General features: G+C 44.7%; 1 protein-coding gene across 4 annotated transcripts in view; it reads left to right on the forward strand.

The window, feature by feature from the left end:
* Window positions 1–13,654, forward strand: part of HAO2 (hydroxyacid oxidase 2) — a 174,966-nt gene that overhangs the window by 138,686 nt on the left and 22,626 nt on the right. For all 4 annotated transcript variants that reach the window (XM_078656360.1, XM_078656357.1, XM_078656359.1 and 1 more), the window contains one exon: window positions 11,183–11,401. In XM_078656360.1, the coding sequence (XP_078512486.1) occupies window positions 11,183–11,401 (219 nt within the window). The remainder of the gene's footprint in view (window positions 1–11,182; window positions 11,402–13,654) is intronic.

The following is a 13,654-nucleotide window of genomic DNA, read 5'->3' on the forward strand; positions in this document are numbered from 1 at the left end:
GGAATTGAGTATGTCGCTCACCTTATTAAAACTTGAACCACGACACGGTTCGCGACGTAAGAGTCAACAAGTAGTGTTGAATTTCCGTGTTAGCGGTGTGGTGGTTAGCGAGGCTTGGGTGCTAAGCGGTCCCTGTGGGGATCCATTGTCATCAGAAACATAAGTATAGGTGTTCCACATAGGGGTCGGAAATGCGGGGTTCAGGTGGCAGGAGGGATGGAAAGAAAAAATGAAAAAATGAAGAAATGCGTCAGTCAGGGGGAAAAATACTTAAGTAGAAACTACTTTTGGTATAGGCATAAGCAGCATAGTCCTCGAATGTTCAATCCGCCCCCAGTAGTTAATACAGCTTGTACCCTACCGGTATGCGATTGTTCTCTCAGCCAATTGCACCATCCCAATAGTTGCCAAAACCATGGAAAGCCCCGTGTGCTCAGGTCAGCCCGCTCACATAGAGGCAATAAGGTCTCGCTCTGTAGAGGGAGACTCCTGTGTCCAAAAGTGTTAATGGAGCTTTGCATGGCGAAATCTAAATTGCCGATACAGGTAGGCTGGCGGTCTGTTTCAGACAAGCGTGATCGCGATTCACGCTGTACTGTAGCATATAGCAAAAGCCTATGAGGCTGCCCATCGGTATTCACCTAAACGAGACCCTGCATAAGGCTATGTTACAATGTTCGATCTTGGGCGAGAAACGTACCGGTAGTGCGGGGAATATTCGGCGGAGACTCTGTTGAGTGCACGCTTCTGTTCCGGGTGCGGTCACGTGTCCCTGCACCCGGAAGTGTATTTAAAGACTAAGCCTGTCGGGTCCCGGATGTGGGAAACTAGAGCGTCACGTATAATTGTCTACCTGATACGATCTTCGGCAAAACTATAGTGCATAGTAAGGGGCTGCAGTGGAGTGTGATCAGAAAGATAGAAATACATAGCATGGACGGTGACAAAGAACACGGGTGCATATAAACAAAACACATACACAATATTAGAACGAACGAGAGAACAATGTTAGCTGTATCTAAGTTCAATTTCTATAGAGTTACATATCATCTTAGAACTAAGTAAGTTTAAAGGTGGTGATATTAGATGAGAGTGATGTATTATTATTAAACTAAATTAATTATGCCCTCATTTGTGGTGATTCTTTTCTGAATAAAAAGAAGTGGAGAGATTTTGGTAGAAATCTCACTACTTCATGATGTCGATTTGAGGAGAATGGGAGATTTTGGGAGAAAAAACCCCTCAACTTATGTAGCAAATTATGTTCACACCTCATGTGTAACTCAAGGGAGTTTTGGAGTCTATAATATACAAATTTAGGTCATCTAGTCACCCCTCAACCACGAAGAGATGTGTACTACTGAGGTTACGTGGTTGGGAAGTTAGGCAGGGTGATGTTTAAGTTAGGTTACAAGGGGGGATAGAGTGCAATGTGGGCGATACCATTAATTTTAATCACCCAAGAAATATTGCATTTCGTGATCAAAATTTAATCCGCGTTCCACGCTCCGTAGATGCAGAATCCAAGTGGCTTCTAAGCGCCTGAGTTTAAGTTCTCGGTTGCCACCCCTAACTCCTGGGGGTACTGTGTCAATCCCATAGAAGGATATTGTTTTGTCAAGGTTCTGGTCCGCGCATGCGGCTGCATGCAGGGCTACAGGGTATCTGGGATCCTGTTTCTGAATAGCCCTAATATGTTCCGCTACTCTGTCTTTCAAAGGACGGATGGTACTGCCCACATACATTTTCTTGCAAGCACATTCGATAATGTAAACTACAAATCGTGTGGTGCAGTTGATGTTCATTTTGATAGTGAATTTCGTTCCTTTAGTGTCATGAAATTCTTTAGTTTTGTGTTTGGCCCAACGGCACATGGAACAGAATCCACATTTGAAGAAGCCAGTGTTCTGTGTTGTTAGCCAGATGTTGGTTGATGAGTCTCTTGGGATGGTAGGGCTAAGTCTGTTGCGTAATGTTCTTCCTCTTCTGTAAGTGATTAGTGGGTATTCTCCAGTGTACTCCTGAATATTTTTGTCATTTTTGAGAATACTCCAATGCCTAACTAGGCTTCTGCGTAGAGTTCTATTTTGACTAGTGTAATCTGTAATCAAACGGATCTTGGATGCATCCGATTCTTTTTTTTCTTTAGAGTATCCCCTCTTTTAATGTTTTTGACCCGAGTGGTCGCTTTCTGCAGTAGTTCATCTGTGTACCCTCTTTTTTTGAACTGAGTGTTCATTTCCCTCAAGTTAAGAAAGAAGTCCTTGTCGTCACTACAATTTCTGCGTGCTCTTAGAAATTCACCATAGGGAATGGTGTTGATTTGGTGTGGTGGATGGGCGCTGTCTGCACGTAGGGTTGAATTGCATGCCGTGCTTTTTCTAAAAAGTCTGCTGTTGATTTTGTTATTGGCAATAAAAATCTCCAGGTCCAGAAATTCTACTCTGTCAAGACTAGACTCCATAGTGAAGCTCATGTCCCATGTGTTATGATTCAAGTATGTATGAAAGTCTTTTAGATGTTCATGTGTGCCTGACCAGATTAGAAAACAGTCATCAATGTATCTTCCCCAAAATACTATTGAGTCTACAAATGGGACACCATTAGGTCCCCAAATCAGGTCCTTCTCCAATGCCCCCATGAAGAGATTGGCAAAGGAAGGGGAAAATTTAGAGCCCATGGCAACACCTTTTGTTTGTTTATACCATGAGTTATTGAATATAAACACATTATTCTTGAGGATGAGGTCCATCATGGCAATCAGCATATTTGTGTGTTGCCACATAGTAGCTGGTCGATTGTGTAATACTTTGGTTATTGTTTCCAACCCTAGATCTGGTTTGATGCTTGTGTATAAAGATACCACATCCATGGTGACTAGAAAGTTACCTTGTTGCCACTGTAGATCCGATAAGAGGCTCAGAATGTGCTTCGTGTCCTGGATATATGAAGGAAGATTGCGTACTAGGGGTCCTAGGAATAGGTCAACATATTCGGATAGTCTTTCAGTGGGGCCCCCTATGCCAGAGATAATAGGTCTGCCAGGCGGGAAAGGGAGGTTTTTGTGTACTTTTGGCAGTGTGTAAAGCCATGGATGTCTAGGTCTGAAGACTTTTAGATAAAGGTATTCATCTTCGTTAAGCAGACCCTCCTCCTTCCATTTTAGTAGAGATTTGTTAATCAGGGTCGTAAGAGGGGCAATAGGATTGTGGTTCAAGGGTTCATAGCATGTAGTATCTTTAAGTTGGCTAAGTACTTCATCATTGTAGTCTTTTTTGTTCATAACCACTATATTTCCGCCCTTATCAGCCTCCCTAATGACGATATCATGATCTCTGATCAAGGTATTTAGGGCTGCCCGCTCCTCTGGTGTCAGATTGTCTTTGTACCTGAATGTGTGTTGGTCTTTTAGATTATCAATTTTGTCGATGTCTTCTAAAACCCTTTTGTGGAAATTGTCTATTGAATTCCCACCCGGTAAGGTGGGGATCCATTTGGATTTGGATCTGAGCCCACTTACAATACTGAAATCAGACTCGATGTTGAGTTCTTCTAGTAGTTTCTCGGTATCGTAAGGTGATTCCTCATGGTCAGTTAAAGAGAGAAGAAGCTGGGTGTTATGAATATCATTAATAGTAAGGACACCAGGTTCAAACTCAGTGGGAATGTTTTTCGTAGTTTTATTGGAAGTCACACAATTAGAAAAATGCTTTTTAACCTTTAGATTGCGCACAAATTTAAACAAATCAATTTTCAATTTGCAAACATCAGTGTTAGTGTAAGGGTTGAAGTTGAGGCCTTTGCTCAGTAGAGATATCATGGTAGGAGACAGTGTCTTTGATGATAAGTTGATAACTTGTACTTCTCCATGATCTTTGTCTACTGCTTCCGGTTGTTCCCAGAGCGGAGTTTCTTTCTGTAGTCTTCTACGTTTCCCCCTCCTACCCCTCCGGGATTTGGTTCTAGTATGCGGTTGCCTCTCCTGATTCTTTGTATCTCGCATAAAAAAGGGGTGGATTCACTGTCTGTGCGTGTAGCCTCGTCCTCACTGATGCTGACTGTGCTAAGAGATGCAGTGCTAGAGGAAGCTGAGCTTAGATTGGTTTCGTGCAGTCTGTCATTCCTCTTTTGAGTTTTGTTCTTAATCACGAAATCATATTTTCTATCATAGGTAAATATTCTGCCATCAGTGTAGTCGGCCTCGTCTCTTTTTAGCTGTCTCGCTTTGCGGCTTTTAATCTCATTTTGGTGTTTTAACAGGATTTCATCCAACTTATTGTAGTTTTTTACAGTGGATTCAGGACGATTTAAGTCCTTAATTTCTTGCTCTAGAGTGGCAATTTCGGCTTGTAGTTTAGCTACCTTTCGATCGGAACTCTCGATGAGAATATCCATGAGGGTGTGGGAGTTGTTGGTGAGAGCCTCTTCCCATTTCCCTAGAAGATCATTGTCTAGATCGTCATAGGTAGGGAAAATCTGGGCCCTAAGTCCCCTGGGTACGCGTCTAAGTCTCGCGTATTGTTTCAGGGTGGTTCCATCCCACCATTTAGAATGTTCATGTTTTTTTAGTCTTTCAAGTCTGATGAATTTATCTCTAAGTCCTTCCTCTTTGGCGTTACTAGGAGCGCCACTGGTGGTTGCTTTGTATGTGGACATGCCTTTGGCAAGATTCTCGAAAAGTTCTTCGGCAGCCTTGTCCCGGTTCATGTTGAGGATGAGTGACTCTCCTCAATGAAGTGATGTGCGGCGGCAGCCCACCTCACCTATGTCAGACAAATCGAAGGGGCAGGGTTTTAGGTGTGAGGTCAAGATTGGGCGCACTGCAAAGCTAACATTGTTCTCTCGTTCGTTCTAATATTGTGTATGTGTTTTGTTTATATGCACCCGTGTTCTTTGTCACCGTCCATGCTATGTATTTCTATCTTTCTGATCACACTCCACTGCAGCCCCTTACTATGCACTATAGTTTTGCCGAAGATCGTATTAGGTAGACAATTATACGTGACGCTCTAGTTTCCCACATCCGGGACCCGACAGGCTTAGTCTTTAAATACACTTCCGGGTGCAGGGACACGTGACCGCACCCGGAACAGAAGCGTGCACTCAACAGAGTCTCCGCCGAATATTCCCCGCACTACGGGTACGTTTCTCGCCCAAGATCGAACATTGTAACATAGCCTTATGCAGGGTCTCGTTTAGGTGAATACCGATGGGCAGCCTCATAGGCTTTTGCTATATGCTACAGTACAGCGTGAATCGCGATCACGCTTGTCTGAAACAGACCGCCAGCCTACCTGTATCGGCAATTTAGATTTCGCCATGCAAAGCTCCATTAACACTTTTGGACACAGGAGTCTCCCTCTACAGAGCGAGACCTTATTGCCTCTATGTGAGCGGGCTGACCTGAGCACACGGGGCTTTCCATGGTTTTGGCAACTATTGGGATGGTGCAATTGGCTGAGAGAACAATCGCATACCGGTAGGGTACAAGCTGTATTAACTACTGGGGGCGGATTGAACATTCGAGGACTATGCTGCTTATGCCTATACCAAAAGTAGTTTCTACTTAAGTATTTTTCCCCCTGACTGACGCATTTCTTCATTTTTTCATTTTTTCTTTCCATCCCTCCTGCCACCTGAACCCCGCATTTCCGACCCCTATGTGGAACACCTATACTTATGTTTCTGATGACAATGGATCCCCACAGGGACCGCTTAGCACCCAAGCCTCGCTAACCACCACACCGCTAACACGGAAATTCAACACTACTTGTTGACTCTTACGTCGCGAACCGTGTCGTGGTTCAAGTTTTAATAAGGTGAGCGACATACTCAATTCCTCTTGCTACATGGGTTCCAGAACAGGAGAGGGGCTTGTTCCTTTAGATCCACTGAATTTTTATGAGACCTTTTTCCTATCCCCAGGGATCTTCACTTCACCCTGCAACAATCTCGTTGCACTCCTGTGACAACCGTGCACAATCTCAACATTACCTGGCCTTGAGCGGAGCCGGGTCGGAATTATCACCGGCACCGCGGTGAGAATTCCCTTTTCTTTTCTTCTTTTTTACTCTCTGTATCCGCACTCAGAGTTCGTTCCCACCATAAACCCCTGCACCAACGTAATGTTTTAATAACATCGGTCCACTTTGGAGCATTATGTGACGCCATTTATCTCTTTTGTTTTCCCTTCCTCTAATCCCCCGCCTGGGCACCACAGACCTGCAGATCCCTTACCTCTACTCTTATAGGTATGATGCACACCCCCGTCCTTATTTTAGGTCAAGAATTCTTCCTATTCCCACATTTTATGTAGTCACTTACGTTTTTCCTCTCTATGCGACACCAATAGGAATGCTAGTAATGTTAAATTATATAACTTTGTTATTCCACGTTAATAGACACTACCGACCCACCCATTCCACTACACTGTACCGAAACATTCTCTTACTTGGTGTTTGGGTGGTCTTGTGTGCATCCACGTAAAGTAATATGCTAACAGTCTACATCTTCACTGCTTTATTCACCTCACACCTTCGCACTTTATACAGTCACAATTACGAATTGGTTCATTTCGTATCAATGTATACTCCACCCATTGTTTTGTATCCTCTCCAGCCCTGAGGAGTCGCAGAAACGGTGTGTTTCTGGCGACGAAACACGTGTCGGCTGGCGCATGTTTGAACAATAAAAGAAGAAATTGCACATTGACTTGTGGACAACCCCTTCACTCTTGAACTTTGAACTTTATGTCCATTGAGACATCTTCTCAATTGTTACTTTCCTATAAGTGTGCTGCGAAATTGGTTCTTACTAACCCTGGGCGTAGTTCGCGGAGCCGCACTCCGCGGAGCTATGCGAAGACGCACTTGCACTCCGCGACCTACGCGTAGCTCCGCGGACATGCGTAGTTGCTTGCTAGACCCGTTCGCGGCCGTTTTTCGTCTTCGGGAGCGCAGTGCGCGTGTTCGGGGCGCTGCCTGTATGCTCGGGATGGCTAGCGCGCAAAGTTACCCAAGAGGTTTGTCCCACCCGCTTGCGTTCCCTTATTTCCTGTTCCGGGTCACAAGTAACGTGTTCGGGTTGTGCAAGACATGTTCGGGAACTCATCTTCTCGTTCGCACTACAAAAGTGCGTGATCGCGCTAAATATCGCGCGAACCTACATGGTGGCACACGCGACCGGGAAAAAGCGAACGCAGAACCAAGGTAAGCCATTGCCGCGCACGCGATAATGTTATTCAGCACGCGAGAACTACGCTACGCACCGGATCGCGGAGTAATCGACAGCTACGCGTTCTCCGCGGAACGCGGAGTTGCCGAAACTCCGCAAGCTCCGCGAACGGAGCGTAGTTCTTCGCCCAGGGTTAATCTAAACCTATCAAAGCCAAGTCTATTGATGGCAGCCGTCTGCGATCAGAAGATGGATAATTTACGGTCGAAGGTGCAGGTTGTTGCTGCTGGTGAATCTTCGGTTGTACATTTTCACCACCGTTGACAGGCTTGGCCATAGTCACTAATCATTCAGCCACAGTACTGAGTGCCACTGGGCATGGCTTCCACCTGTACTATCTTGACTGACTTTCAGCCAATGTCTTCCCTCCATTTCGCTATCTCCTATGGATAGATGTCCAAGGATGCATCATTCCTGGTCGGTTGTCCGTACCAAAGAAAATCTGGGTGTCGTCTCTCTAAGTAACTAAATGGAGGCCATGGAAATGAATTAACGAGGACGGTGATGGGGCATGCAGGTTAAAAAGTTAAGGTGAGACCGCGAACTATTCTTGGACACAAAAGTTCATGGAAGAAGTCTCTGAGTAATAAGGGTCCTAGGCCACTTGTTAAGTATGGTTATTAAGAAAATAATTAAACCACATGGTTGCAGTGAGGCTCCATAATGCTATACAAATGCAGTGTTTACCCAATTAATATAGAAAGCCCCATTAGACCCTGCACTTGCAAACAACTGTAGGACAATTTACACTCTCCTATTTTTGACAGGTCAATTGATTGATACACCTTGGGGTCTATCTGGAAAAATACTCAATCTTTTCTGACTGCCAATCTGGGATTCACTTCTAAGGGAGACAAAAGCGGGCATGTAAAACACCCAGACGAATGTGGCGGAGCTTTGCCAAAGGGCCACTCGGTGGCTGTAATCCTATAACACCTAGTGACACACTGAGCCATGACTTGCATGCACTTATTGAAACTGACTTGTTTGCAAGAGGTTTGATCAAAAGCTTGGGTTACGCGGTAGAATTCTAGATTATATCCAATCGCGAATCAATATAAGTCAATGTGTCTAATTGAGTCTGTGCAGAGCGGATTCCAAGAATGACCCCTGTGACGTCTCCAACCTCAGCGCTCTCTGCTCTTGTTCTTCAATAGTTCCAAGGTCCCTCGGCCATTTGTGATCAAGGGCCATTGTCTATGGTTTCAGATGTACATGGTGATGATACGCCGCTGATTCTAGGTCTAAATGATGACGTCAAAGATTCAAAAGTTGTTAGTTTGCCTCAAAACAAAATTAGCTTTTGGATGATGAGGAATCGCTGACGTCTTAAACCACGTAATATTGAAACCTTGGTTCCAGGTGCTGAGGAATCTTTGCTGGGGGGTTTGCGGCCAGAGAATTAGGTAGGATCTCTTCCGCAACACAGATTAAGACCTTGAGGGTCACTTTTGATTCATCCTTATTTATTTTATTTATGTAAGGAGTTTTGTATAGCGAGTGCGAACAAGACCTGTTCGCGTATCAGAGCGCTGTATAAATAGCCAAACAAGTTAAAACACATAAAAAAACAGGCAATAAATAAATAAGAATACAGTTGGCAATATGTTGTGCAAGTAGCAAATAAGTAGTATCAGAAAAAGCAAAAAAGAAAAGCCAAAAAAAACAACAACATAAAGGAATAGGCCCGAAACAAAATATATACAAGGAGCACAAATGGCTAAGAAAACATAGGAAACAAAAATGAATATGGAAGGGTAGTCCGACTTGGGGAGATGAGGAACTCATGGACCTAATTAGTAACTAATCCTGAAGGTATCTTTCCAGCAAGACTTTTTAAAATTGTTTTTGAAGAAGGTAGTCGAAGGATTAGATCTAGTTTCAGGAGGAATTGCATTCCATATTCTGGGGGAAAAGATCCAAAAAGGAGCGGTTCTAGGTTTTTTTTGTTGAACTTCTGTGGCTTCCCCAATAGAGGGAGCGACTCCCACCCAATAGTTCAAGTTTTTCAGCCAGGTAGATGGGAGTGTTGTGATGTAGAGCCTTATGAGCCATGCAGGCTTTCTTAAACGGAATCCTTGCTTGCAACGGGAGCCGTTTGAGATGTTTCAGGTCAGGTGTGATGTGGTCGCGTTTGCTGGATCTGATGATGAACCTCGCAGCAAAGTTTAGAAAGGCCCTTAATGGAGGCGGCCTGGCCCGTACTCTGGTCGGGAGATGACTGAAAGTCATCTAGGGGTAAGAAGGGTTTGATTCTTCTTCGAGGTCTCGAAAGGAAAGTGGCTCCTCTGGTAGTTTCACTGATGTGATCTGCATATTCAGGTATTTGTCCAATGAAATGCCGAATGATCTAGTAGAATCAACAACATGTGGGGCACAGCTGAGCGCTGTAAGCTGAGACATACATCTGTGGGAGTTGAGAGATTGTAGAGGACGATCAGGAGAAATTTTGTCTTGAGCGAGTTGTGCATGAGCTGATTGCGGGTTAACCATTGTTGGGGTTACAGTAGGGTGAAGTTAAGAGTTTTGATATCTTCAGGTGAGGAAAATATCAAGTATAATTGTGTGTCATCTGCATACATGTGGTACCGTATGTTTGACTCTGTAAAAATGTTAATGAGTGGTTCAGAAAACAAGTTGAACAGCGTGGGTGGGAGTGTGGATCCTTGAGGTACCGGATTAATGTCCGACAGGGTTTGATCGACTCTGGATCGTTGAGATCTATTATGGAGGAGGGAGGAAATCCAACTTAAGACGGGACCAGATAACCCCATCCTTTTCTCCAAAAGGTCTCTCATGTTGCCATGTTTGACCGCATCAAATGCAGAGGAGAGATCAAAGAGTATACGCAGGCAGGGCTCGTTCAGATCGACTAGTCTCAGGGCATCGCCCACGATGCGCGTCTGAGCCGTTTCGGAGCAATGACCTGTTCTAAAGCCAGACTGGCAGTGGTCAAGGAGCTGAACTCCCACATCCCCCTAGTCCTTGGACTAGGTCACTACCGATGGTACACACTTTTAAACCATCTCCATTAGTGAGTGCCGCGAGTCACCTCCTGCTGATGCCAGCACCAGTGCTTTCAAGACCATTGTACGGTCGAGGGACATGTTGGGATATTCCACAAAACAACAAAGAGACACTGACGGCACCCAAAACTGATCAAAAGAAATGTGATCACGAGACAATCTTTGTTCTTAATAAAGCACTTTGGGGCTCGATCTCCGGCCAGATGCTAGAATACTTTGAATTAGAAAGGTCTGATAGGGCTCTAAGCTCTAAACTCTGGAATGCTTGTCATGTTGCATGGTTTTGCTGCATGAAACCGAAATTGAAATGGTGCCTCTTGATTCCTGCCACCCTGATGAGCATACTCAGTTTTTTCTTGTTTTATTCCTTATACCTTCTGTTCATTTTATTTTGTTGATTGTGCAGTTAGCGTTTCATAAGTTGTTTGTTATGTGCGACTTGAACCTGGATTTGATACCGCCTTGTTCACTTATAAATAAATGTACTCCTGCTCTCCCACCTACTACTACTGCTACAGAAAAGGTTTTCATTTTTATTTATTTTTTTAAGTTTGAGTTTATTAAAAAATTAAAGAGAAAACAATACATAAACATAAATGAAGAAACAGATAAAATGATAAGTCATTGGATTATACAATATAAAAAAAATTATGATATTACAAATTACAAAGGAATTTTTAAACTGATGAACCACACCAGTGGTTTAAGGTCAGTTTCACTGTGACCTTCCAATGAGGACTTGCTAAAAGTAAATATATTTTCATTTGTAAATAATTGTAATTTAGAATTCCAAAATCACAACCTAAACAAGCCAAATGTCAGTCTGAAGCTATTGTAGTTTGTTAACATTTGACCATTTCTAGTAGTTCAGGACCCTGCAGGCTTTGGTTAATCGCTGTAGGCATCTGTGCCTTCTTCTATAGGAGGACCATGGCCCAGACAACTATGGGGTCCCTCTCAATACCCTCGACCCGTCCATCAGCTGGAAGGACATCGCTTGGCTGAAGAGCCTGACCCGTCTGCCAATCATCATCAAGGGAATTCTGACCAAGGAGGACGCGGAGCTGGCGGTGGAGCACGGGGTTCAGGGAGTTATCGTATCCAACCATGGTGGACGGCAGCTGGACGGGGAACCGGCCACAGTAAGTACATGTCTGGTAGACTGGTGAGACCTCTCCGCCGCTTTGAACCCAAGCCAACATGGGTTCAGAACCGTCGCATAGGCATTCTGAGGTCTGTGAGCAGCGGAAGTGCCAGAGACGAGAGGCTTCCGATTTCTTGTGAAGTTACAACAGTCCAGTGAATGAGAATTATCCTAGAAACAGGTGAATAGGATAGAAAAACTGGAATAATATTTTTTTAATAGGAATTGTTTCTGTCTAACCTTTTCTTTTGTTATTTCTTTTGATTTTTATTACTTATTTTGGAGGGGTTTCTAAAGGGGCAAATTTACAAGCCCCTTGCGCCTCTTTTACGCCACCGTTGCGTCGCTTTTGTGACGCAGCGGCGGCGCAAAAGATGTGCCATGGTGCGGGGTATTTACAACATGATGAATCTGGGAGATGTGTCACGTTGTAAAGCCCTGCGGCAGAAGTAGGCGTTCCTGCGCGCGGGGGGGGCCTTCCGGTGCAGGAACGCTTCCTAAAAGTGGCTGCGTGAAATCTACAAGATTTCACTCAGTCACTTTTGGGCCCATGCTGTGTCAAAACCCTGCGCTTGCTTGAAGCAGGCATAAGGATTGGGCCCCCCAGAGCATTGCTAGAGCTGCGTCGCGCTTGCGACGCAACTCCAGCAATGCGCCGCCTTTACGGCACAGATGTGTCACGCATCTGTGCTGTTTGTGCCCCCTGGTGCGCCGCATTGTATTCAGACACTCTGTTCATCACCACCCCCTTTTCTGTATCGCATTGTAAATGCGGCGCATCCATGGTGGCCGAGCCGCGGCGCACAATAACTGTCGCATCCCTGCTGATATGCAGGGATGCGCCAGTTATTGTAAATCTGCCCCTAAGTTTTCACCTAGAGTAGTGTGGCATAAGAATCTTATATTCCTAGGATGTGCATTAAAACTCAAAAGGGTTCCTTTACTTGTTCTAAATACATCTGCATCCTCAAACACACCCTTGATGTTTTATTAAAATTGTATGCAATATTTAATTTACTTTTAAAGTGTTTTTTATTGCAAGCATATAGCCTCCACATTTAGGCGATGGCATGTTTTGTGACATATGCATAGACTTTTAAAAAGTGTTAAAAATGAACATTGCAATGGTTTTCCCAGGCCAGATCTATTGCCTTTGCCAATGCTAGTTAACATGTGCATTCAACTGCGCAGAATGCCTCAATATTGTTAAAAATGAATTTGTTGCCATAGACTGCCCCAGAATCCTGTTACATGTCAGATTAAATCAAGAATCAGACCTGTAGCATTCTCAGTAAGAATGAGAGACAGGGTTCAAAGTTTAAAGATGTATGTAATAAATTATTAATTCGAAGTGCAAGAAACATGCCATCGATACTATTAGCAGCAAAACATGCAGATCATGAGTATAAAGAACTCGGTAAAGTTCGATGCACAATCCAGCATAGACTGGCCTCGTGAGAATGGGAATTAGGGTCTGTTCAACAGAGGAAAAGCAGGTCCTTTGTTGGACCTTAGACAACGGATTTCATCCATTACTACGCAAGTACATGGGTGCAGATTTACAAGCCCCCTGCGCCACCACTATGTCACTTTTCGTGACGTCCTGGTGGCGCAGGGGGCTCCTCCATATTTACAAGAAGAGGAAAAGCCACCCTGCGTGACTTTTCCTCTCCTTGTAAATACTGCCCCTTCACACGCAGCACCGTGCGTTGAAGGGGTGTTCCCGGGGCCGGACTGAGAACCAAAACCTGCCCTGGCAAAGTGCTCGGCCGGCCCCTCCACCCCACTAGGGGGGGTGTGGGGGGTGGGGAGGTGGGGGTGCCATCGAGCTCTTTGCCAGGGCCGGTTTTCGGCCAATTTTGTTACAGGGCAGATTTTGCAGCGAACAGCCCTGAAACAAAAACAACCCCCGGGGGCCCAAAACCGGCCCCACTCTTGCGGCGCACCGGGGGATTGCCTGATGCCCGCAACGGCCCGTCCGGGCCTGGGTGTTTCATGGGTGTTGCTGTGGGTGTTCCCACGCAACACCCATGGAACAAGACACATCTCCAGATTTACAAGAAATCGTAAATCTGGAGATGCGTCTGAATGCTGCGCCACCCTAGAGGTGTCATAGCGAGACGCAACGAGGAGAAATGTTTTCATTTCTCCTCGTTTTTTCCTCTTTCAATACGTGCTGCATTCTACCGCACGCATTGAAAGACGAAAAAGCCTCTTGTGATAGTTTTTGTGCAGGAAGGGACACCTTATG

Source organism: Lissotriton helveticus, chromosome 8 (genome assembly GCF_964261635.1).
Source record: "Lissotriton helveticus chromosome 8, aLisHel1.1, whole genome shotgun sequence".
NCBI classification, from domain to species: Eukaryota; Metazoa; Chordata; class Amphibia; order Caudata; family Salamandridae; genus Lissotriton; species Lissotriton helveticus.